The sequence below is a fragment of the Coloeus monedula genome, assembly GCF_965178545.1.
Source record: "Coloeus monedula genome assembly, chromosome: 2".
Classification (NCBI taxonomy): Eukaryota; Metazoa; Chordata; class Aves; order Passeriformes; family Corvidae; genus Coloeus; species Coloeus monedula.
The window spans coordinates 90,279,485-90,305,961 of NC_138782.1; the positions used below are offsets into that span (position 1 = coordinate 90,279,485).

At 38.9% G+C, this 26,477-nt stretch overlaps 2 protein-coding genes across 2 annotated transcripts in view; both read left to right on the forward strand.

The window, feature by feature from the left end:
- The window catches only part of LOC309570136 (collagen alpha-1(IX) chain-like), a gene marked incomplete at both ends in the record, with an annotated part of 79,153 nt that extends 68,736 nt beyond the window's left edge, over window positions 1-10,417 (forward strand). Inside the window, 4 exon segments of the mRNA XM_082276763.1 lie at window positions 3,432-3,828; window positions 9,968-10,034; window positions 10,037-10,045; window positions 10,191-10,417. Of these exon segments, the coding sequence (XP_082132889.1) occupies window positions 3,432-3,828; window positions 9,968-10,034; window positions 10,037-10,045; window positions 10,191-10,417 (700 nt within the window).
- A 154-nt stretch (window positions 10,418-10,571) lies between these two features.
- LOC309586023 (uncharacterized protein) overlaps window positions 10,572-26,477 on the forward strand; it is a gene marked incomplete at both ends in the record, with an annotated part of 50,237 nt that continues 34,331 nt past the window's right edge. Inside the window, 12 exons of the mRNA XM_082302549.1 lie at window positions 10,572-10,634; window positions 11,818-11,892; window positions 12,444-12,479; window positions 12,589-12,651; window positions 14,611-14,664; window positions 15,267-15,302; window positions 20,573-20,596; window positions 20,908-20,961; window positions 22,529-22,582; window positions 24,217-24,249; window positions 24,344-24,400; window positions 25,128-25,181. Coding sequence (XP_082158675.1) covers window positions 10,572-10,634; window positions 11,818-11,892; window positions 12,444-12,479; window positions 12,589-12,651; window positions 14,611-14,664; window positions 15,267-15,302; window positions 20,573-20,596; window positions 20,908-20,961; window positions 22,529-22,582; window positions 24,217-24,249; window positions 24,344-24,400; window positions 25,128-25,181 — 603 coding nt within the window. The remainder of the gene's footprint in view (window positions 10,635-11,817; window positions 11,893-12,443; window positions 12,480-12,588; window positions 12,652-14,610; window positions 14,665-15,266; window positions 15,303-20,572; window positions 20,597-20,907; window positions 20,962-22,528; window positions 22,583-24,216; window positions 24,250-24,343; window positions 24,401-25,127; window positions 25,182-26,477) is intronic.

Sequence of the window (26,477 nt, forward strand, 5' to 3'; positions counted from 1 at the left end):
TAAAGCCTGGGTAGGACTTAGCTTTGAAATCTCAAAGAAATCTTCCTGGTAAGTATTCAAGATATGGGATTAGTGAGAGTCTTAGGTATTTATGAAAAAGATTAAAAGCAATAGAATTGTTTCAGAAGTTCCCCTAGATGAACTGCAAATGTTTCAAACTTCCAACCTTCCAATACTTAAAAAATTTAGGCAAATATTCAAATATCTGATAAAAAAAGAATGACCTAGCCTTGTATTCTTAAAACAACTAAAGCAGTTAATAATAGTGTGAGTACACAAGGAAGGCAGGACTGGAATGCTTTCTCACAGAGTTAAGATAAAAAACTAAATTAAATAAAAATCTCTGATGGCTTATATGCCTAAAAATTTTAAGCAGATAGGAAATGGTTCAGGAATAAATCTGAATTTTGGGCTTGAAATATGTTTCCATATTAATTCTTTCTTTGCTCATTTACCTGAATCTGAATTTATAATTGCTTGATTCCCTTCCATAAATCAGTGGAATTGGAAACAACTATGTTAAAAATAATTTCCAGAAATAATTTGAGTGCTTATACAGCTATCAGCTGTTCAATAAAGTTACGGAGTCCATCACTCTTCACTTGACAGTGAGATGGAGGAATAGCTTCTCTACAATCGTTTATTTAAATATCATGCTAAATTTGCCATGGTTTCCAAATATTTAGCATTTTAAGTTGCTGATTTCAGAAGGGTTTTGCCCATATAAGGATTAGAGGCTTTGGAAAGAACTGTGTTCTGAAACACACTGAAACCACTAAAGAATCATTACTGTTGGAGTAACTGAGATGAGAAACTGTCTCTGCTTTACTTGTAGAATTATAAGTATAAATTTTACACAGCAACAGTCCCCAACAGAGTACCTTTCTGGTGGTGGGTCATGCTTCAACCTGTTGAGTCATGTTACTGACACTGAGTCTTCAGTCTAAAGGCAGCAGTTCTTCTGATTGGTTGCTAACATTTTTAAAAAATGTACATAATTACCCATGTTTGTACACTGACTTTTATCTTTAGTTTGATATACATTTCTTATAATTTAGCTTTCTCTTAACAATTTCAGAAGCTCTTACATTATTTCTCTTTGCATATCTCTTGAAAAAGTGATTTCTTTCCTATATTACTGTCTGAAAAAAGAAGGAGAGCCCATATAATGTCTTGAAAAGTACTAAGTCTATAGCTAAATGTGGTGCAAAGAATTCATTTGCCAATCTGGTATAAACAATCTTCTAATCAAAAAGAAAGTTTACATACTAGGGTTTTCTTGTTTCTTTTGTTGTTTTGGTTTTTTGGAAGTACAGTTTTGTCAGCTGAGGTGGGATGAGAATGTGTGTGATAGTTTAACCAGTATTGCCATGACAGCAACACTCTGTGCAGAGAAAGATTGAAAACCTCTTCACAGAGGATCTGGAATTAGTACTGCTTCTTTTAGGCTTGGTGTATCAGATCCCCTGGAGTCATTGAACTTAACAGAGAAAGTTGAATGTCACAAGGAGGCTTTTTAAAGATTGCCTAACAATACTGCCTTCAGTGTGACAGTAGAAAAACCAGCTCTTCTACAAGAACAAATGAGATTCAGCAACTGAAGAGATAAGTGACCTAGCTGAGCTGAGGTCTTAGCAGTAAAGGAGGTTGAATTACTTTTAAAAGAGATATTATAGAGGAAGGACACAAAGTGTGATAAAAGATGTGCTGAACTGGATCAGAAGCTTAGTAAGAGTGAAGGTACGTCTGGATAGGGAGAAGAAATATCTTCCTGTAGCAGAAAAGAATATATATGCTTATTGTGTAGGCCAGAAACCTAACACAAGGAGGGATAGGGGACAGTAAAAACTGCAAAGTGCTCAGAACCCAGGGAAAGCTACAATATCCACACGTTAACATTTGCATTTGAGATGGCAAGATAAAAACTGAAAATAAATGATGACAGACCACAAGGAGTTAGATAAAATCCTATCAAGCAAAACCAGCTGGGGCAGCTACTTCATTCTCAGTCAAAAGGAACACAATTCAGAGCAAATCACAGGCAGATTAAAGATACTGGCAAGGAACCCACTCTTCCAACTTTGTAAGTCCCCACACCTTATATAATGAGCTAAACTTTCCAGCTAAACATTCCCCCTCCTTATACCCTAGCTCTCAGGTGTATGCAAGGGCTCGCGGGAAAAGGAGGAACACCGACAGTGCGGGTACTTTATTTGTAAGGCAAAGCTGCTGCTGCCGCTGCCAGGCTCGCTCTGTCCTCGCTGACATCTGCTGAGGCTGTGCCGCTGCCTGCTGGAACACAGCTGCACTACAGCTTGGAACACCGCAAACTGGAGAGATTGCTTCTGGAAGTACTCTTTTTCTAACAGTCACCAAGCTTACAAAATAAGAGCTAACTTACTCCATTTCTCTGTTTCCCACCCCGTCCCCCATAGCCTAAGTCCTGAGGTTCACTAATGCTAAATAGCTGCTGAGATAGGATTGATCTGCCACTCAAAAATCATCTTTGTTCAAAATGTCTACTTGTTTGAGAAGTTATTCCAATGAAATCTGGGACAAAATAGCTCTGCATATCTTCATGCTTAAGAAATTTATTCAAAGTTATTCATAAATATGGGTAGATGGCAAATAATGTATTGATGTCAACTGGATATGACACTAGAGGTTCATGATCCATAGAATACGGAAAGGCCTGTTTCTTAAATATTGTACTAGATTCAGTGATACATTTGAAACAAAAAATGACACTGCTGTTTTGCAGAGTGACACAGCCAGTGCTACCTGTGTTTCCAAAGCTCACCTTGCAGGAGTTGCTAACATACAAGATGTTCTATATGTGGCAGATCTGTTCCCTTCTGCTTGTAGCCTTGTGGTTGAATGTCACAGGACATAACACACTTTGAGTGTGGGTTCTCACCACGTGCATTTCGGTCAATGAATGATTTGTTGAATGATTTCTGCTGAAGTGATAACTAATACCTTAACAAAATGGTTATTGGCAGGCTGAACAAGAAAATGCATTTGAAAAATACATTCTTGTGCCTTCTAAATCAAATCAGATCTGCACTTTCTCCCTGGTCGTTGTAAAGTCATACTATGTTGACTGATTTTGTAAATCTAACAGTGGGAAATAGGATAATTGTAGGAGGTACTTTCTATATCTGAAGTAGGAGTTTGTTGTTGTTCCATCCATTACTCTTAGGAAGGGTTATCATAAAAACTGTAAAACATTGGAAGAACCCACACTTCTGAACCAGTTCTTTTGCCATTAGTAACACCCTGTTTTGGGGCTCAGCATGCAGAGGAGCATTGATAAAAGAATGGTTGAGATGTAGTTCTACTGAGTAATGGTTTCTCATTACTCTGTGGTGATATGTGGAGCTTTTCAGAGCTAATACAGAACAAATGTACTGTATTTTAATCCTACACAGTGCCATATATTCCAACGGATTGCCTGATGAATATTCCTTTCTAACTACTTTTCGGATGACTGGGGCCACACTTCAGAAATATTGGACCATTTGGCAGATTCAGGATTCTTCAGGAAAAGAACAAGTTGGAGTGAATCTCAATGGTCAAGTGAAAAGTGTTGAGTTTTCTTATAAAGGAGCAGATGGAAGACACCAAACGGCATCATTTTTGCATCTGCCTTTCTTGTTTGACTCCCAATGGCACAAGCTTATGATAATTGTGGAAGCAAACAGTGTCACACTTTTTATTGACTGTATTAAAGTAGAATCCTTAAACATAAAACCAAAAGGGAAAATCAACACTGATGGCTTTGCTGTGCTTGGAAAACTTAAAAATAATCCTCAAATTTCAGTTCCGGTAAGTTCCAAAATCTTTTATTTCTGCAAAAATTGTTTTACATTAAATGTGGGGTTTTGTTTTGTGAAATGCATGTTTAAATTATTTCTGAAAGCAGAAATGGCAGAAAATAACAACTCCTTGGCAGGTAAGTACTAGCTGTGCTTTTTTAATTTTGCACATATATATTTATACCTTGCAAATTAAGAGATGACCCAGGTTATGTCTAAGTTTCAATAATGAAAATTCTTAGACATTCTTGTACTTGTTACAACAGCTTTGAAATAAAAGATTGAAGTGAGACATAATTTTAAACTATATCTCACACTGCAAAAAAAATGTGGACAAAGGTTAACCAGTGTTGTGTAAACCTGAAAGGGAAAACATTGCAAAAAGAAACCAAAACCATATCATGTTTCATCACCTCTGTATGTTTAGTTACTGTATTGCATTTCAGTTTTAATTGAGAATGCCAGCAGAAAGCTGCCCCATGTGTCTGTAGGGATCTATCCAGCATGCTGTTATAGATGTGGATTAGGAAATTTCAATAGCTGAAGTTATACTAATTCTGTTGACAACGAGAGTTAGTCTTTGAAAATGTCATTCAAAAATAATCCACTGGAGCTGATAATGTGACTATTAGCATAATACAAATTAGCATATGTATCTTAGCTTTGCTAACTCCGAGGAATATGATGGATGAATGGATAGGTGGGATGATGAAAACATTACACATTACACATATCCTATGCATGTTACTAGGTGTTACACATATCCTATGCATGCTACTATCCATCATACTGATGGATGAATGGATAGGTGGGATGATGAAAACATTACACATTACACATTACACATATCCTATGCATGTTACTAGGGTGAAAAAAATCCTATGCCAATACTGTTTTCCTCCTTGGAAAGATACTTAGATTAAAGGCAGAGAAAGCTATAGGTATTAATGCAATAGTTTTACAGCACCTGGCATACAATGCTAGAGCAAACTGTGCCCTCAAGTTAGACACAGAGTCATCCCTTTAAAAATGAGAGTGTTCCTGTTGCCTGTTGAAGTAGTGATTCCAAAAGGCAGCTGAGAAATGAGGAGAGAGATGTGGTATCAAGGCCTTCTGCTGGTACTCTGGCTGACCTTTGGCAAGGATTAAAGAAGTGAGGAAAAGAAGAAGAGCAGTGTGGAATCTTACCCTCTTTCCTCCCCAGCCTCTGTTTTGCAGAGACTTGCTCTTTTCAGCAAGGTATACAAACGAGCAACATTGATCACCCAGGGCTCTTCAGGCATCTGGTGGGGAAAAGTGTCTGCCATTAAGTTCTGCCTTGCCTGTGTTTAAGACTGTACATCATTAGGCACCAGTGTGGAACTATGTTAACTTCAGGACAACCTCCTTTAAGGATGAAAGAACAAAATGGAATTAAATAATTTTTACAATTCACCATTTGTTATGCAAAATACTTGTTTACAACTTTAGCATGTTTCTGGGAAGATTCAGTCATATGAATGTATTTTATGAAAAAAAGTTAAATCTTTGCATGAGTTAGGCCTTAAAACAGGGGTATGATGCACACTTCTTGACAAAAAGAATAATGAAGCCCTGGAACAAATTATCAGGGAAGACAGAAAGTAAGCATGACACTATATTCTTAAACTGAGTTTGTATGTCTAAAAATACACTTTATTTTTAGACAGAACTGACTTAGGACTCACTAGATTGAGTTGCATTGCCTATGCTGGGAAGCCCAAAATGACAATGGGAGTGGTTCAACTTGATATTACAAAAATGTAGATTTATGAACCTCATATCCTCTGAAATGATGATAAAGGAATTACATAGTCAGATGGACTAGTAATTTTAAAATGTCTATTTATATTGCAGAAGTTTCTGTTTTAGCCTGTGTATTTTATTTTGCTTTAAATTGACTAAAAAAATCTGTGTTTTGGGATATTCTAGTAAATTGCTTGATTATAAGCTTAAATATCTCAACAGTCTTGCTTATTTAATATGCCCTAGGCACAGCTTTTGATTTACTCCCAGGTGTTGTTAAAGTGTATTACTTCCAGTTGTAGAATTTTAAAAGGACATCAATTATGTGTTTCCTATTCTTTTTTGTAGCATTCTGTGAGGGCCCTATTTATTTTACAGAATAGGTCAACTTCTCATAGGTGCACTGTAATACAAATAATTTTAAAAGGGATTCTTTATTGCTTGTTATTACTATGATTGCCTAGGAGAATAATAGATACTGTTCCATTAGAAACTGCATCTTGCCTTTCGGCCTTTACAAAGATTTATGCCAGGATTTCTGGAATGCTTTATGGAGGGCAAATTTTGATACAGATTCAAAGCTGCATATTATCTTTTCTTTTTTAGATAAAAGTATCTAATATTTTTATATTTTTATCTAAAAGTAATTAATATGATCCATTATAAACGCTAAGCAATATGAGATACAGCATCGTTTCAAAACTGAAAAGGAACTTACTTCCTAGATTACATGTTTTTTATAGGAAGGTAAGGGAATTAATTTCTTACTGCTCAAATTATAACTTCTGTGAGATGATATAATTGCCTTATTTCCTGTGATTTCAGAGCCATTACCATGGTTTTCTCATATTAGACACTAAACATTTTGCTAGATGTGACTCAGGGTCATTATTTAGTTGACATTTAATGCTGCTAACTAGCTCAGGGAAGCTACGTGACTTGTAACATCTAAGAGGAAGCTGCTTGTCAATATTTGTTTAACAGGGATTAATTTACACTATAGAACAGATTGTGTGTGTGTACTGTAAAAAGTCACATCTTGGTTTTTTTCACCCCGTGAAATCTCACATTCAGAAGGCTGAACCCTCGCTATGGAAAAACAAATAACACCAGAATTGGCTGTAATGTTCAAAGGCTTTGAAAAAAGGTGCAAGGAAAATGAAGCTCTAAAAACCTATTTCAGAGATGTTGAAAAATGGATAAAACATGTTTAAAATAGCTCTGGAATGAGAAGCATTTAAATATATGTAGTTTATTCTTGGTCACTTAACAAATGTACAAACAGTTGATAGCAGACCTCTCTTAGAAGAAACACAGATATCCATGACAAAGCATTATAAAAAATCTCCAAGTGAAAAATTGCTTAGTTGAGTTGTACTTCACCAGGAGGGATAACTTCCCCTGAATAATCACCAAGCCAGCAAGAGCCCAGTGGGGTACAAGGAGCCAGAGCTCCCAGGGGAGACCTACAGCTATGCTCTGAGGGTCATGGTTTTCCTTAAAGCCTGTGATACTGCTAAATGCATCCCCGTGACTGATTTTATACTGAAAATGCTACCCCACATATTTAGGTCTCATTTGCATCTTACTTAACCTTCACCTCTCTCAACTAAAGCACTAATAAGAAAACTGAATTATGTGGTTGATATCAAGAGGTGCCAAGCTTGTGGGCATTTGCAGGAATTTTTGTAGAACTTAAGAGGACAAAACAGTGAACAGACAGACACAGTTAATTATATCTGTGCTGGCTAAGAAATTAAGATGAAACAGAAATCCTGTAGGAAACCTGCAAAATGTATGTCAGGAATATTGACCTGTGGGTCTTAAACATTTATTGTAGTTTAACTCCAGGTAGCAGCTAAGCCCCACACAGCCACTTGCCCACTCTATCCCATGGTGGGATGAGGATTGGAAAAATAAAAGTAAGGAAATTGTGGATCAAGATAAAGACACTTTAATAGGTAAAGCTCAAGCTACGCACACAAGAAAAGCAAAACAAGGAATTAATTCACCACTTTCCTATGGCAGGCAGGTGTTCAGCCATCTCCAGGAAAGCAGGGTTCCATCACATGTAACAGTGACTTGGGAGGACAAACACCATCACTTCAAACTCCCCCCTCCCCTTTCCTTCTATTCTCAATTCTGTGCATGACACTGTATGGTTTGGGATATCACTTTAGTCAGGATCACCTGTCCTGGCTGTGTCCCCTCCCAAGTCCTTGTGCACTCCCCAGCTGGTGGGGTGAGGTCAGGAGCAGAAAAGGCCTTGACTCTGTCCGAGCACTGCTCAACAATAACGAAAAGATCCCTGTGCTATCAACACTGCTCCCAGCACAAATCCAGAACACAGCCCCATACCAGCTACTGTGAAGAAAATTAGCTCTACCCCAGGCAAAACCAGCACACCACCTTTGGGTTTAAAAGGTTATATGTCAATATCTTTGCTTATGATTACCACCCAAATTATCTGAGGTTCATTTTTGATAACTTTGTGCCTGTACTTAGTCCTTAATAACGCTGCATATTGATATCAATAGAATACCTACATGAGACATCTTCAAAACAGTGGCATCCTTTAAATCAGCTTAACATAATCAACAAGATCACTGTGACAGACTGGCATGGGAAAAGATACCTTGACATCAAATCTAGCACATATTTCCCCTTCTCTCACCTCTCCTAAATCAGTGGGAAGCCAGTCACACCTTTTACTGCCTTGCCAACAGAAGAGTTTTACTTTTCATTTTTAAAAAGTCAGGTTTCATATCAACTTTTGTTTTATATAGCCTCAAGACAGATAGTGTTAACTTTCTTCTTTTCATAGCTGGTACAGTGCTGTATTTTGGATTTAGTGTGAGAATAATGTTGACAACTTACTCCTGTTTTGGCTGTTGCTATTGTATGGCTGCCTTATAATATTAAATTAGTATTAGTTTTTTATATGTATATTATGGCACTTAATTGGCTATTATTATGAAGGTTTGAAAATGAGAAGTGGATAAAGGAGGGAAAGAACTGACTCACAGATGGTGGTGTCAGATAACAGGTAAAAGAAACAAGGGTACTACTTCTGTTGTGCTCCAGTGTCAGCACTCTGGGAACTGTGGTGACTGCAAAGCAAACAGAACAGCAGAGATGTGATAGAGAGGATTTCAGGAATGGCAGCACTGAAGTGAGGAAGGTGAAAGCCAAAAAGAAAAAGTAGCAACTTTTCAACTTTTGGATATGTGGCGTCTTGCAGAGATTTTAAAGGACTTCAGATTCAAAGCATTTAGTAGTTCTAGCAGTCAGTAAGCAAACAAGTCAATTTAAGGATGGTGGCCAGTCTGCCTCCTGCATCAGTTATGCATTGGGACTGAAGAGCACAATGAGGTATCCCATAGAAGGCAGCCAGGAAGCACCAAGATATCATTTTGTGAGAGTGGTGATGGGGAGCTTCTTTAGTTCATGGAATAAGGAGAAAGGCTTAGGGAGGCAAAGAAATGAGAACTGAAAGACTCTGGACACTCACTCCTATTTTCTGCTTCTCAGGAAAAAACAGAACCCTGATTTATATTGTAACAAGAAAAAAAAAACAACCCTCCGAAACTTTCTTTTCCCCCAACTCCTTAGCCATCTATAATAAAAAGAAAGGAATAGAAGCCTCTGAATGTTATCATCAAACTGAAAAATCTCTGGATAAACCACTCAGTGGTACAAAAGCCAGGCTGATACAATGTGTAATGTGAAGGAAAAACAACACAAGACTTTAAAACTGAGATACAATAAATACACACAATATAATATGCTTTTGGTACTTAAAATTCCATGTGATGCATTATATATCAATGGATATACTTCTGAAGTTCTATGTTCAAGCAATTTGGTAACTTTCAGCAGCCGGGTTGTTTTCTGACCTATATAGCACATCAAGCGAGTTGTGGTGGCAGCTTCTGAAAAGGAGTTTACCTTAATCTTGTGTTGTTTCCCAGTACCAAATAGTAAAGTTTGAAGAAGATGTGAAATTTCACAGAAGTATATTACTCAGTTGCAATCTGTCACTAGTGTGCGTGCGAACCTGTAGGGGAAAAACTTTTTGTATGTCTAATGAAACAACAATACAGTGTGTGGAAAAATGACAGCGCTTATAAAGAATATGTAAAAAATGACACCCAGCGAATCTGTCTTTCTCTTTAAATCCCTCGGCCGGTTTATGCCCTCTCTTTAAGAGACCTCCACATTTAGGGGTGGGGGAGTGCAGGGCGAAGACTGCTCCACCTGTAGCTATTGACATTAAATACCTAGCGTTTAACCCTCTCCATAGAGTGCCAGTATTCCTCCTCTTACACTCTTGGCCAGAGTGACCCCCTGACCCGAATTCACATGATCTTTATCTCCTTTGCCAGTTCGAGATCCAGTGGATGGTGATTCACTGCGACCCCCTGCGACCCCAGCGCGAAGGCTGCGGCGAGCTGCCGGCTCGGGTGAGCGACCTGCCCTGCCCTGCCCTGCCCTGTCCACCGCTGCAGCCCACAAGAGTCTTGTTTTTTCTCCCCCCTCCTGGCCGGAGATACTCTTTTTTACCATACCTGCCTGGTATTCTGTGCTTTTAGAAATCCAACCCCCCAGAGCAGCACGAGCAGCCGCAGCCTCATTTTAACCCTTCCGTGCCTTGCTTTCTGCCTCGCCCCTGGCGGGCTGCTCGGCTGGGACCCCTGCGGGCGCTGTGCCTCGCAGGCAGAGGGGCTGTCGCGGCCGCCCCCGGCACCGCCGCCGCACCGGGCGCCTGGCGGCGGGAGACCCGCGGGCGCAGCGGGGTCGGTGTCCGGCCCACCAGCAGCAGGGCAAAGGGTTAAGGTGCTGCTAGCACTCCGTCCTCGCCTGCCCGGCCGCCAACCTTCCTCCAATCCCCGCGACCCTGCCCAGGGCCGGGCCGCAGCCGGGAGGGGCTCCGGCCGCGCTCACCTTTCGCCCGCCCGCCCCGGCAGCCGCAGGCTTCTCCCTCCGTCCATGGCCCGCCGCCTCCTGCCCCTGGCGCTTTTCCTTCAGGCGCTTTGCCTCGGCCTGGCTCAAGTACGTTTGTTCTGACTTTGGCTCTCGTGTTTTTTTTTTTTTTTTTTTTTTTTTTTTTTTTTTTTTTTTGGTTTTTTGTTTTGTTTTGTTTTGTTTGTTTGTTTTGTTTTGTTTTGTTTTGTTCTCCCCCTCGCAGATAACCCAGACGGGAATCGAGGTAAGTGCGAGAGAGGGGACGGAGCTCGGGGTGCTGGTGCAGAGGGACCGAAGGCTGCTCTGCCGTGCCCTGGCACCCACCGCCGGAGGGTGTTTGTCCCCCTGTCCCCCCCAGTAGCTGTGGGTGACGCTGCAGAGGCGAGCTGGCCGCGGGGCGGTGGTACCGTGTGTGTGCCTACCTGGTGAGCACAGGGCAGGTGACATCGGCCGCGCTCGAGCTCCAGATACAACTACCGCTGGACGGAATATTTCTGGGAAGTCTGGTGTGTGGAGGAAAAGTGTCCAGAGCAGCAGTGCTGTGGGGAGCGAGGGACCAGGCTCAGGGCTCGGGGCAGCCTCCTGCTCACAGAGCCCCGTTATGGGGCCGCGGGCCGAGCTCGCTCCAAGAACAGAGCCCCCCATTATAGGCTCGGAGACCTGTAACAGCCTTTCCCCGAGTTTCCACAGGCTGGCGGCGCCTGGTGCCTCCCATCGGGAGCCTGGTGCTTTGAGAAAGTGCCTCTGTAGATGTTAATGTAATCCTGAGGAACCAGGGAAAACTGCTGAGCCTGTCAGTGAAGCAGGGAAAGGGTTGTTTTAAATTTTCTTTGCTAGTATGAACTCTTAGGAAGATTGTTTCCTTTGTGTTGGCTGAATGAGTAATTAGTGTAGTGAATTTCGGTGTTTGATTCTCAAAGATCACTTTTATTTCTGCCATCCTGTCATTGCCATGTGGCATTCAGAACCTGCTGGGTGGGGAGTGGAGCCCACCTGGCCCTGCCAGCACTGTGGGCACTGAAGAGTGGCTGGGCCCAGGGAGGGGGGGTTTAACACCTTCCCCATTCCCTTGGTGAGGGCAGTGTTGCCAGTCCTCATAGTGACAGTCAAAGTAGGATATAGGGCCTGTGATACACATGGGGTGAGGATGCAGCTCCTTCTCATAGCTGTGACCTCCTGACTAACCCATAGCCTCCAACTGTGCTGGTCACCCAGAATGGCTTGTGACTTGCCAGGCTCTAATTGCTCCTTTTTTTTTACTCCTTGTCAGAGAGGTCCCCCTGGTCCACCAGGCCCCCCAGGTCCACCAGGGCCACCAGGAGTTCCCGGTATTGATGGCATTGATGTAAGTGTTTCGCATGGCCTGCCTAGGAAAGAGGAAATGCCTTGAGGTGTGTCTGTGTTGTCTGTCAGCATTTGATCCTGAGGATCTTGAATTTGGCTGCAGATACATGAAGGAAATGATGGGCCTCATACTCTGTAGTGGGCTGAAGTGAGAGCAGAAAGCAGCTTTTTCAGATTGTCTTTGGTATAGAAAACTCAGGATTATTTATTTTATGTAATCAGCATCATATGCTGTGATTATCTGTCATAATGGGGTGTAGGGGTTTTATAAATTTAATCTCAAAAGGGATTACGTAGAATCACTCATACTAAATCATGGTAAGGACTTTTGGCGTTATTCCTGATAGGAGCTACTGCGTGTGTTCCCTTGATTCCTGTCAAAGTTTCTGTGATGATTTATGTTAGCCTGTAATAGAAATGATATAGATTTAATATTAATTTGCACAGTAAGAGTCAGTTCAGGGTTATTTCTGATAATCTGTAAATCAGTGATTTTCATGAAGGACGATTGTTGTAGTTCTGACTAATACCTTCCTTTTCATATCTTGGTAGGGGGAGAGAGGCCCAAAGGGCCCCCCTGGTCCACCGGTAAGTGATTTCAGCTACTTTACATTTGCTTCTGTGGGAGAAGAAGTTTTGAGTTCTGTTTCTGCTCCCCTCTGTGAAACATACTTAACTGTCCCTTTAAATCTTGTAGGGTCCAGATGGGGATGCAGGCAAACCAGGATCCCCTGGGCTGCCTGGAGAGCCGGGAGCTGATGTGAGTACACTTGATTTTCTACAATTTGCTTTATTTTTTTCTTTTTTCTTTTTTTTCCTTTTTTTTCCAAGAGTAAATAAATAAAGCACAAGGGCTGTCGGTGCTGCCACCTGGCCCTGGAGAGAGCGCTGGGCAGTGGTCTGAGGGAGGACTCGTGCTGCTGCCTCTGGAAGCCACCTCTGGTCGCAGGGCAGGGCAGCAAGGGCATGAGGAGGGTCTGCTGATGCATCTTCCTGTCCCGTGGAAAATAATAAAGATCAAAATTTCGACATCATCTACTGTTGATGGCCTGTTAGGTCATACCTCTTGAATAAATTTGTAGTGATAAAAATGCCTTCAAACATTTTTGGGAAACTTTGTATTTCTCTCTCTTGAGACCACTGTTAGAAAGCATTTCTTGTTATGAATCAAGATTGTTGCATTAGTACTTAGATGTTATGCCAGGAGGTAGGCAATTTTATGTTTAATTTACATAAGCTTTTAAAATTTTAAATATTTAAAATATCAAAAATGAAGATTATATGCAATAAACCAGTGTATCAGGGGTATTGCAAATTATATAAATGAAAAAGCCTAGTATCTATTTAAGGTTGCAATGCTGTTAGAGGTTAATATTTAATTTGCTTTTGGGAAGAGATTTAGTGGACATGGAGTTGGAAGAGTCTTCAATTAAACTGTTCAAATGTCTTATCTGTAAGAGGAAATGGGCTTTGTGAGTGACGTCTCATACCACTTCACTTTTTCCTAGAAACCATACAGGCCCACAAGCCATCTGTACAGGTCAACACCCTATAAGCAGCTCTTTAAAAATCATTGCCTCTTGCAATTTTCATTTAGGGCATAGTTCTCTTTTCCTTGCCAAAATTCACGGGCACACAATCATGTGAAACAGAATGCACTAAACTCAGGTCAGCTTTTGGTATCTGTTCACACTTGTATATTTCCTCATATTAATGGGTGAGTGAAAATGTAATACTAGAGTACAGTCTTTTGAAATATTGAACCTTTTTAATTTTCACTTGAGGAAAAAACGTGAGACCTTATTGTACTTTCACTGTGCCTTCAACTTTTAATTGGGGTTTTAGATGTATAATGCCTTCTGTGTTTAATTGGTGAGGCAGTTCTGACTTTTTCAATCTCATTTTATTTCAAAAATTATTTCAGTGTCAGGTTTAATAGACTGTGAAAAGGTACTGTACAGTAATTACTTGTAATGATCATGTAAGGTTTCAAAATCAAATTGTCGGAACAATTGTGTGAACACTGAATTGCTGGAAATGTACCAAAAAAAGTGGAAGTGTACCAAAAAAAAGAAAGTATTAGATAAACATAAAAGAAAAGAGTTTATCTGGAATAATAATAATAAAAAAAGTGTTAATATCTGGAAATTTCTGAGCCATATAAGCTGGCTATAAAATTGGAAACAAAAGGAAAAATAAGAACTCCAAATAAATTCCTGGCTATAATATCATGATTGGTTTTTAATTTTAGTCAGATAGACAAGTTTAGAGGGTAAATTTAAATCCAGCCTGGCAGCTTTGTGGGGTTTTGTTTGTTTGTGTTTTTTTTTTTTTTTTTGGTTGTTGTTGTTGTCAATGAAACTTTTATTTGAAATGGACAACATTGCCAGTTTTTGTTTTTAACCTTAGCCATGAAATAAATTCATCAATCTCCCGTTAAGAGGAAATAAGATCATGTGAGATCATATGTTTAATTTGTGATTTAACTGAGTAATTCTTGGAGATACATAGCACAGGCACTGATGTTTGTCACCAGAAGCTAGTACTTTGAACTTGTACAGTTCTATCTGTACATGTAAATAAATATTTTGATTGCAAGTCTCCTGCAGTTACTAATTTCATTTAATAGCTTCATTCCTCTGTGTTTTATAATGTTTTCTGTTGTGATTAAGAAAAACGCATAACCCTTGCATTAACATTGTATACCTTACTTCCAAAGGGATTCACTGGACCTGATGGCTCACGTGGAGCCCCAGGACCAAAAGGACAGAAGGTAGGAACAAAATTATGCATGAAATAATGGATTTTTTTAAAGCAGCATTTTTGTTTTTTCTATACGACAAATAAGATGCTGCAGCCTTTCTTAAAGACTTAAAATATCTACAGAATACTTATGTACTGGGCCCTTTTCACACAGTACAAAGAAGCTTCCATTCCCACAACCAGCAGTAAGGAATGGTGGCTGGCATTACATTGTTGAGATTAAGGTTGAGCATCTTCACTAATGGTAAGGCCCTTTCCATCTTGTATTACAATTGTGTCATTGTCATATTCAGAGGGAACCAGAACAGTGAAACCTGACTTCATCATCAATCAAACAAATGAAATATAAATCAAAAGTCAGAGATACAAGCATGCTTGAATTTTTGGGTTGGGGGAATAAAAGGCCTGAGGCTGCATCTTTTTAATACTGAGAAAGTCTTTCCTTTCTATCAAGTCTTACTGAAACCAGCATAGCATTAATGAAGTGAATAATACTTGCAGACTATGCCCACTAAATGGTACCCTCCAAAAGGTGAGAGAACATCTTCCTGTATATTGTTTGCAAAACTTGATATTCATGCCTCTTAAAAACTCATTTTTTATCTTTTAAAGGGGGAGCCAGGACTTCCAGGTGCTCGTGGACTTCCAGTAAGTAATGCATTTAGTACATGAGGAGGATTTTTGTGCCTTAAATATTAATATGAAGGCTTCTTACCATTAAATGTAGGAAAGAAAAATGCCAAAGTATTTCTGAGGTTTCAAAGAACTCGTAAGTTACGAAAGTAGTACTTTAAGGAACCTCTTTACCTTTATATCTAAGTGTACAAATATTACTGAAAGATTATGTTTGGTTTGTATGCTGCAGAAAAGAAAGGAGCACGTGTGATGTGGTCCCAAGTTTTGGACTTATACCTTTGGACTTAAACGTTCTTTTCCATCTCTTGGTGAAAATGCTGTGGAGACGAGAGAGCCCATGTTTCATTTGCATATAGTAGTCTACAGTTATTCCTGTTTTCAGCTTCTTGCCATGTGTTTAAATGGCATCACTGAAGTGTAAATTCTGTGAGACTCCTTGTGCTGCTTTGCTGCCCTGTATGAAAACAAGACAGATCATGAGAAAGGACATGCAAAGAGTAATGTTCCAATTGGCATGAAGATGGACTTAACAACCATTTTAGGGGCTGAAAATAATTGTGAATTTTAGGAGTTTTGCAAGTTGAAGAAGTCAATGATTGCTGGCATGTAGAAATTTAGCTTAGGAAAAAACCCCAAGGAAGATGAGTGATGGAACAAGATGACTAGCAGAAATTATAATAAGGCTGCATATAATTAAAATTTAATTTAAAAATATATTCAGTTTGGAGAAATTATTTAAATTAAATAGAAGAAGTATTGTATTCCAGTATAACACTCCTTGTGTATTTGTATTTTTGACCTCGTCCTATTAACTCTCAGTAAATTTATATTAAACAATTATTTTGATATTTGGCCAGAGAGAAAATGATAAAGTTATTCTTGAAGGTATGGCATTATAGGCATGTTCAAACTCAAGATGAATCACTTTGTGGATTTAATTTCTTAATAAACCACTTTAATTTTCATGGATGCTGATTCTTACATGAAAATTTGGAAAATAGGTAATACTTTTATAGTGGCTGGCTGGTCTGTAGGCTCAATATATGAGCTAAATTTAGTCACAGAAAATGGCAGAACTGAGGTAGGATCTAGGTAGACTGAAACCCCTACATTATTCTGTTAGAGGCTTGAGGTGTGCTTTTTGTTTTGTTTTGTTGTTTTTTTGTTGGCTTGTTTTTTTTTGCTGTCAACTAGATGGGGAAATAATTTCTGGGTTGTCTGCAATGCATTTTATAACATCTAGCTGCAAAGAAGACGTAGTTAAACTCTGTCAGGTGTATTTACTGAGATGATATGGGAAAAAATGATTAGATGGATGGAGCTCCTCTCCTGTGAGGAAAGGCTGAGAAAACTGGGATTGTTTTGCCTGGAAAAGACATGTCTTAGAGGTGACCTAATTGCAGCCTTCCAGTACCTGAAGGGACCTTACATGAGAGCTGAAGAGGGACTTTTTGCAAGGGCATGTGGTGGCAGGACAGGGGGGAATGGCTTCAAACTGGAAGAGAGTAGGTTTAGATTAGATGTTAGTAAGAAATTCTTTGCTGTGAGGGTGGTGAGGCACTGGAACAGGTTGCCCAGAGAAGATTTGGATGCCCCATCCTTGGAAGGGTTTAAGGCCAAGTTGGATGGGGGTCTGAGCAACCTAGGCTAATGGAAGGTGTCCCTATGCATGGCAATTGGAGCTAGGTGATCTTTAAGTTCCCTTCCAAATCAAGCCATTCTGTGATTCTATGATAGCAAAACACGAGGAAATAAAACTGAATTACTGAAATGTTTGGTCAAAGTACTGTGGTATTTTAGCCTGTCAACTGAAATAAAAACTGAGTTGGGGAAAACATACATGATTTTAGCTCACCATTTATAGAATAATGCAAGAATGATTAATTTAAGACCCTCCAGAATAAGTGGGTGCATAAAACATGTATAAAGAGGGTTAATTCATTTTAGAGGTAGAGACGTTAATTTGGGAAAGCAGGAAATGGAACCAACTTGTCAAGGTAGAATGCTGGTTCTTTTCAGAGCAGCAGGACTTTTGTTACCATATTTTGAGACTGTAAAAGCAGTAAATCTGATAAGATTTTGGACCATTGTTCAAAGCTGAGTGATTTTTGTTTGCCCTGAGACTTTCAGTCTTAAGGTGATAACGCTTCAGTGAACCTCAGTAGGGATTGTCTTTGGAGTTGTTCTGCCTCTGCTTAATAAGGAACTGCTTTTTCAGGTGAATCTGCAGGAATATTTATAATGAGGAAATGAAAATTCCAATTTATTTAAAAGAGAAAAGATGGATATACTTAGTGACCTTGTGTCATTACCCTTGTACTTTTTAAGATTAATCCTTAGACCTCACATGTTAGGAGGAAGCCTAGTGATTGATTTTGTAGCTCCATGGTTGTTAACCCATACATGCTGAATCCATATGCAGAGATTAATGCTCAAAACAAATCTCTTAGGAAAGCCTGTATAAATGCAATTTTCTATCTGATAAATGGCTGTATGCTATTGAAGAAATTGTACAGCTACTGAAAGATTCTCAAAAATGGCCAGCACTGGTCATCTTAGCTTTAGTGAGATTATACCTGCTAATAAAACCCACAAAAACAAAAACCCAAACCAAAACAACAAGAAACTCCACAATCCCAAATCCCCACCAAAACAAACATCCTCCCCCCCCCCACCTCCCACCCCCTGTAAAACCCCAGCAAAACCCACCTACCCTGAAAACAAAAAGAAACAAAAAAGAAGTAGAAATGGTAGTGCTGGGGTGTGCTGGTTCTAATTTTCAGAGAATTTTGGAGAAGCTCTTACTACAAATGTGAAGTAATGGGGCTGTTTAACCTTTGCAGTTCTTCGGTTTGGTCCATGAAACCTCATTTACTAGAAACATAGTGAGCACAATTATGACTCTGCATACTAGCTACATGATTAATTGAGTGCTTAGGTGTAATTATGCACTGCTTTGAATACTGTCAGTGGCTTTTTGCAAGTGGAGTAGTCCCTGGATGGTTATCCAAAGACTTCATTTCTCACAGAACCTCTTGCTTAAGTTATTAAAATGCTCAGTGCAAACAGAAAACCAAAAGGCTTGGATAGAACACTAATTAGTTTTAAATTATTATCACTTTTTTCCATGTTTATCCAGTGGCATTTATCAGCCAAATTAGGACTTGTGGGTATCTTCAAGAATGAATATTGAGGACATAAAGTTTTATATACAGCATTTGCTTCTCTGCTTCTGTCACCTTTTCTTCCCCAGAATGTACCCTGACAATCTTCAGTTATCATCTTAAGTTTCCCCTTTTTTGTATTTTTTTTTGCTGCTTCATCATTTTGTTTTAATTTATTCCCTTTGTCTCATCTGTTTGGTGGATAATCTTCCAAATGACAGGTTTCAAAGTTCTTAGAATTATTCTGATTAATTCAAGTAATTTTTTAATGCAAGTAATTTTAATATGCTGATATCTCTGGCCTGGTCCTAGTAGATGGACCTGGGGCTGCTACATTTAAGTGCGTGTAATGCACCCTTCAGTCCATTCTCTCCTTTAGTTCCCTCTACCTCTTCTGTGAACTGATATATTGCTAGTAGTTTACACATCTGGCATATGGGGAGGATTGTGTGTATTTAGTGACAGAGAATTTGAAAATATTTTAAGGTCTACTAAAACACAGCATTCAGCACAGCGTACTCTTACAAATACTGGAGTCTCCGTGGTGGATGGCAGGAGTACTTCCCAGATCTAGGGGCAGGTGTCTCTGAGGCAGGGGATGACAGACTCTGCATTGCTGCCCAAGCCTGTGCACTCGATGTGCTCTGTGGGTCAGATGAGTGCCTCCAAAGCAGGCAGCAAGCACCTGGGCAGGTAAGGCTGCAGTCCCAGGCTGTGTGGAGAGGCTTTCCCTTTACACAGACAGAGGAAGGAGTGTGGACAGCTGCTTGGGACCAGGAACTGCTCTGTGTACGTCCTTACTGTCAATTGGCCTGGAGCTCTCAGCTTTGCAACTTGGTCTGCTTGTAGAGAGTTCATGGCCAGAAGGACGGAGCATCTGTGTGAGGGGGAGGCATTGATTGCTGGGACAGAATCCCTGCTTTTTGCAGTCTTGTGAGGGGATGCAGTGGAATGGTCAGAGGAGGGGACAGCTGCCTCCTGGGCTGCTGTGTGGGCTGGGTACCGCAGCTGTAGCTGCTTCTTTTGGTGTTGTTGACCTTCCCTGCCATTGTTAGGGGGTGCGTTAGGAAGGGGTACTCCAATGAGAACCTTCAAGCAGGTGGTTTCCTCCTTTCAGAGGCAGGTGATATTATAATTATATATTATTGAATATGTGATGCAGTGAAAGTTTGATTTGTATAGTCAAATGTAGATATGTATAATATCATGAATTGTAGCAAGGAAGTGTGAAGCAATAGAAAAGGGATTATGTAGGTTATGCAAGCTTACTTTCTGCTGTGTATTAAATGGTTAAAATGGAATGATTCTGATGAATGCTTGAAAATTTGCCTGTGTTATACAGACTTTTCTAAACAGCCCTACAAATACAACCCTGGATTGATATTCTGTGGCTTTTAAACTCACATTCAGCCCAGGTGCCTTATTACATCAAATCTCCTGCATATTTAAGTGTATTTGGGATTTTTATTTTAGCGTTTCATACATATCACTGATGCTATTCTCTGTAAAATTTTCCATTTGCTTTAACAATGCAAGACTGAGGGATCTGTTTTCTTAGAGGGAGTGTATCATCCGAACAGGCAGAAACACATTTGTATCTTGGACACTTCTCGTTAAAATGATTCAGAACAATACTGATGGAAAATGTAAACAGGAGAAGTTTGGTGTTCTTTCTGATTACCAAAAATCCTAAGTTTAATGGATTTAGGCCTCAGAGAAGCACTGGGGGGAAAAAAGTTCTCTTTTGTTATAAATTCAAATGTACCTTTAGAAGGAAATTATTATAGCATAGATATGTTTATCATGGTACTTTGATAATTATCTAAACACAAAGCCTTTAATATCTTCATTCCTTTGTGGAAGTATCTTTGTTTATAAATACGTGTAATGATACTGCAAGGCAAGTTAATCAGAAATTTAATTTTCTCTACAGATACTGATTATCTAATAATAAAATTGATTTTTAACAGTAGTTAAACAAGTTTTGAAGATTATTTTGCAGAATCGGATGAGGGTTTTTTTACACCTTTTTTGTCCCAAATACTCTATTATTGGAAAACAGCTTAACTAAGTTTGGAACCCTCCCCATATTTCTGACCTTTTTTTCATATTTCACAGGGCAAGGGGCTTCTTGGACCACCTGTAAGTATCAATTTCACAATTCATAAGTACACTGTTCAATGAATCTGTTTGAATATTTAATAAAGCTATTATACTATAATTAAAAGTAATTCAGTAAAAAAAGAGAGTTTTAATCTTTACATTCTATGTCTATTATGTATGTTCTCTTCAGCTACCACTGAGGTTGTGTAGGTCTGTGGTATATGGGACAAGAATATTGGTGTCTGAAGGCATAGCTTTTTGTTTGTGAGAATTACATGTTCTCAATCCTTGGATGTTTGTTACATAGGTATTACATGGCATAAAAATACTATTTACCTTGGCTGTTGTAGGGTCCAGCAGGTGCAGCAGGACTTCCCGGGGAAGTAGGTCGTGCTGGTCCACCTGTAAGTACTACTGTGTTTGCTGAAAATGTAGGTTTATTCAACTGCTAGAAGGTACTTAAAAAAAAAGTGGTTATCTAAATACTATTTGGGCTATCACAGCATTTTCAAATGTTTTTTTCCTGAGCAGTGATCACTGATAGAAGAAGGATTATGTTTGAAGCTCATCAGAAATAAAAACAATGAATAGCACAAAGTCAGGGCCACCTGTCAGATTAGAATTAAATGTTTCATGGAGTGTCCCATACTCTTCTTATTCAAGGAAAGCTGAAATCAAAAAGCAGCCCTGCCAGAAATATAGGAAATGTAAACCTTAACTACTCAAACTACTGATTTTTATTTGCATAACAGTGAACATGGCAATTCAGTTCTTCTTCTGGGTCTCATTTTAAATGTGGCTCCATCTATTGACCTTACTGCAGAGCCGTGCACTCAGTCTCACCACGCTGTCATATTTTGACACCACACTTCACTGAAATGGAAGTAGATACCAACTGGTATTTTTCTACTTGAAATCTGAAAAAGCATTAAACTTTTGTTTAATAAAACCTACTTTTAATGCAATTATATAAATTAATTTTAAAAGAATATTAAAATTTGCCAATTTGTTTCAGAAGATGAGCCATCTACCTCACTGTCTTGTCTGTAGGAGGGGCAAAAATGGATACCTAGGGAAGTGTACGGGCTATTTGTAAAATGGCATTTTTCTGTTGTACTGTCACAAATTCTGGCAGTTAGTTGGTAGTTCAGAGACTGCCTGAATCAGAAATTGCATCTGTGATGCCTTTTCTAAAGCTGCATGTGAACCATTAATGCAGTTGGTCTCTGAATCTGTTTATATCCCAAGCCTCCATAACACATTGTAATAATGAGTCCCACAATGTAATTATGCATTGCATGGAAAGGAATGGCTCTATAGCTTGTGCATTTTGAGAATTAATGAATAATTTTTCTATATTCATCTTCTCAACTGCATTTATGACTTAATAAAATGTAAAAAATACTATTGAAATGACAATATTAAGTTCAAAAGTGGTCTCTGCCCAATTACTAGATCTATTTTAATTAAAAACATTCAGAAAAAATAATTTGCAGAGGTTCCACATTGTCTTTACCTATGGGAGCACTCAGCATCAAAATTTCACAAAACTGGGAAAAATTCTAACTTGGTAAATTCTTCTTGTGCTCTGAAAAAATGGATTTCCCCCTCTCTCCACTTTGGGCACTTTTGCCATTTACTAGTATTCTTTTCATTCATAACTTAATAGCAGTTATAGAGGAGGAGTGCATAGATGATCCTGTGGTCAGGTGTTTCAGCTTTCTAAAGCAGGTGAAAATGTTTTGGTTTTCTTGTAGCACCTATTTCACAACATGGCTGCTGTTCTACTAAAAAAAAAATGGTTTTCCCATTCTGTTATGGGAGCCGTGTTGTGTGTTGATGTTTGAAATGCCTACCTAGTCCGTCCTTCTGCAGCCTCTTAATTTCTCACTGTTGTTGTGTGGTCTGAATATGTGCCTACTGGTTGTCATTATTACTATCAGTCAACTAAATTATTTTATCCTTTTTAAGGGAGATCCAGGGAAAAGAGGGCCACCAGGGCTACCAGGACCTCCAGGTCCTCCAGTAAGTGATTATGTTTAATATGTGCTTAAATCTGAATTTTGTGTTGTTGCTGCTTGAACAAAGCTTCTCCCCAGCCTCTACAGCTGAATGCTGACCTTGGGATTTCAGAAGGATTTTGATCTTCCATTTAGAAAGCAATTTTCTGCTCTTTATGGTTTTAAAAAGATAGTTTGAAATGCAAACCGTCTAACGTCTCTCATGATGCCTTCCCATTTCTGTAAACTGCAAATACACAGGTTTTAACTTTCCCTGTGAATCATAATACTGTAAATGTAGTCTTTGTTGGGCTTCACTGGTGTTACTTCAGTAGAGGCAGGCTTTTCTCTGTTAGGAGAAGAAAAAATTAATATTTGTCTCATGAGACAGAAATATGTGCTTCCAGGTGGGTTGAGTTCTAATGTCTTTCTTCAATCGAATCTGCTACATGCAAGGAATAGAAGAAAGATTTATAGCAGTGCTTTGCCTCTCCAGGAGAATGCCTACCTTTTCTTAACCTCTTGGGAGAAGGAATGTGTGTTATGCCTTTGTCTTGTGGCAATTTACCTGCCCAGAGAGATAAAACGGAGAGTTTGTCAGGCACATCTCAGTCTGAGTGCAGGGAAATGCAAACTGCTGGGAAAGATGCCATGCTAATGTCTTTTTAAAATCTGTACTGTTCTTCTGCTGGGAATCTCCTCCTCCCCACTCTTTAGGGACAGACCCTAAATACCTACGCTTTATTTATGCCATGTTTCTTGTTTTCATGAAAGTTGCCAGAGAATTGGCAGAGGCATTTTAAAAAACATGAATGGTAAATTGGAGAAGGGTAGTTTGGAAACAAGTGGAAATGAGTTCTCAGTAATGGCATGTAGTGCTTCTATTCCTTAAAGTTTTGTCCTTTTTAGGTTTCTAAAGTGCCACAGTCCCACTCCAGCTGATGACATTATGGACTCAAATACTCCTGGCTTTTAAAAAATCCTTCTGTATATAAGGAGACCATTCTTTAAGGAGCTCATTCCTTAAACTCCCCTGTGCTTTCCTCTGAAACAGTGTGCTTCCTCCCACAGGGCTTCAGAGAACCCAGCTGCTGCTGTGAAATAATCTTTCTCCCTGTTGTGCCTCATAAGCCTCTTGTTAGCTTCCATCAAGTATTTGATTTAATATGGGAGAGGGCCTTCCCCCCACTGTGTCCATCTCATTGTACACTGATGTCTAGTTTATTGCAACTGTCATCTACCAATACTTTTGAGAAGACTGCTTTCCCTGTAAAAACAATTTTCTCTGTAAAGACCTGAATATTTTGCTGAATGGCACTAAGTTATTCTCATTATAGAAATTGTCTTGGGCTCTGTAGGAAATTAATGGGGTTTGAACACATTTGTTCTATATTTACCAGAAGATATATTTGAGGTAGTTTAAAAAGCAAGAGGAATATTTTGGGGTTTTTTGAAAAGCTGATTTAAGTTGGAGGACAGGACCTGCAGTCCTACAGCAAAATCCTATGGTTTAAGTGCTCTTCATGTGAGAGATCCTTTGGTTGATTGTATTTCTGATTCCAGGTTTAGATAGTAGTTTTGTCTAATGACTGTATCACCTAATGAGTCATGTCTGGTTATTGCTCTATTGCTGACTTTGATTAATTCAATTTAATTTAGGGAACTATCGGCCTGCAAGATGGCGACCTGTTGGTAAGATTATTGTCCATGTTTTTGTTTCTTTTTAAGTAATCTCAGGCAATCTTATTCAGCCTATATGGTAATAACTATGTGAATGCTTTTCCAGTGTCCCAGTGCTTGTCCACCTGGCCGTCCAGGACATGCTGGCTTAATGGGTATGAAGGTAAGAGAACTTGTCTGTTCCAGCATTCCTTCCAGAAATGCTGTCTCAAGGCACGGGGGAGGGTAATTAATTACTGACTAGAAAAAGGGCTTTTCACCCTTAATTTCAAAAAAGATTGCATCAGTGCGGTTGCTTATGGTTATTCAACTGTTGACTGCCAAGATAATTTCTTGTTGTTGAAATCTCTTGCTACTCCTCTAATCTTCACGGTAAAATTTATGTGCGGTCCTGAGAAGATTACAGTATGTGAAAGATTGCTTCATTCACTTCCTGGATCATTTGTGGTCTGACTCCAGAAACACTAAATATTCCCCCAGATTCTTAATCTTTTTGATTACTTTTTCTCTTCCTGGGAGACCTGTAACATACTAAATTGAAATTAACATATTTTGAAGTCTCATTTTAGCTAAGATTTTTAAAATATATTCTTTGCTGGTTTCTAGAAATACTGTTGGCCTGAGGAAATTTTTATGGGATAACATAAGAAGAAATACTAACCTGCCTAGAAATGCAGCCTTGTTAGATCCAGAAGCAGATATTTTGAGTGTGGTGCTTGATATGTAGTGTTCCCTAGACAGGTGAGGAAGCAGTAGTGAATAGGAGTTGAGAGGGACCAGCAAGACAGCTCTCAGCAGTCCATGTCTGTTTTGGAAAACTGTATTTTAATTCTGAATAGTCTCTATTTATTTATTTATTTATTTATTTTGGTTTTTCTTTTTAAATTTAGGGGCAAAAAGGTTCAAAAGGAGAGTCTGGTGAACCAGGAAAACAAGGTTATAAGGTAACATTAAAAAAGAGGATAAAACTGCTGTTTTTAGCAAATTAATAATAGTGTAGCCTTGCCTTCAAAAACAGTATTATATTTTAAGTATTAATTGTTTTAACAGAATACATGAAGTATGTACATGTTATAGTACTACGTATCATACTGCTCCACAGTAAACAAAGGCACATCTCTATTCTTTATTCACCTGTACTATGTAATTATTATGATGCACAAGTCATACTCTGTCCGTTTTCCGCACTTCAAGTGTCGGAGGAAAATAACTTCAAGGGATGGGACTATGCAATTACACGAATTTATTGTTTAAAATAACAAACGCATCAGTCGAGGCGTGAGATTTTACAACACCTCCGAGTAATGGCGACTAGTCACAAGATTTAGGGTTACATCGTAATTTATAACTTCCTAATCCAATAGATACTTAAAACTACACTTTGTTTTAGATTAATGACCTATCACCTGTGGCACTTCTCACTGCAATGCAGCTATGTCTTGACCAATAACTTCTCATGTCACGTACACACAGATGTCTCTCTTATACCATCTACATTCTTAACTTAAACTATATAAAATCACACTATTATATTTTAAAGCCCTTCACCAAAACACCCAGTGTACAATTTTACTTATAATGATAGGAACACAAGTTTGTAATCCTTTTGCTTAAAGTCCACAAATCTCTGTCAATTAAGCCAGACCTAGTTTCTTCCAGGGTTGTAAATCAAAGCCTCCTTTAATTGCAGGAGTTTCTACTCCTCTGTCTCCCACAATACTCCTCTTGCTTTTTATTTTGATTGTTCAATTTAATTATTATAGAACTTACACGAAAAATTAAAGCTAAGTTTATTAACTTAAAAACTTTAAAACATTTAAATGAGGAATAATTCCTTGAATTTACCAAGTTAGCTGTTCTGCAGCACAGATGAGTAGTTACATGAAGAATGAGAGGGAAAAGGGACATTTGAGAGGGAAAGGACACGGTATAAATTCATAAGCAGAGGCCAAGTCTGATTCACCTTGAAAACTGAAATGTTAACTCTCTTAAGGTGTTTCATTTGAATTACCCTTGTTATATAACCTCATTAATATTGAAATATTTGCAAGAAAATTTTAGATTTGCACTGCTTTGGTCCATGCTTCAATGTTGCAGGAAAAAATGTTAGAGAAAACTTTTTGCACTTTTAGCCTGGAAGAACAAGAAATCATAGAATGTTGAGAGGTTGGAATAGACCTTAAAGATCATCTAATCCCAATCCCTCTGCCATGGGAAGGGATGCCTCCACTAGACCAGGT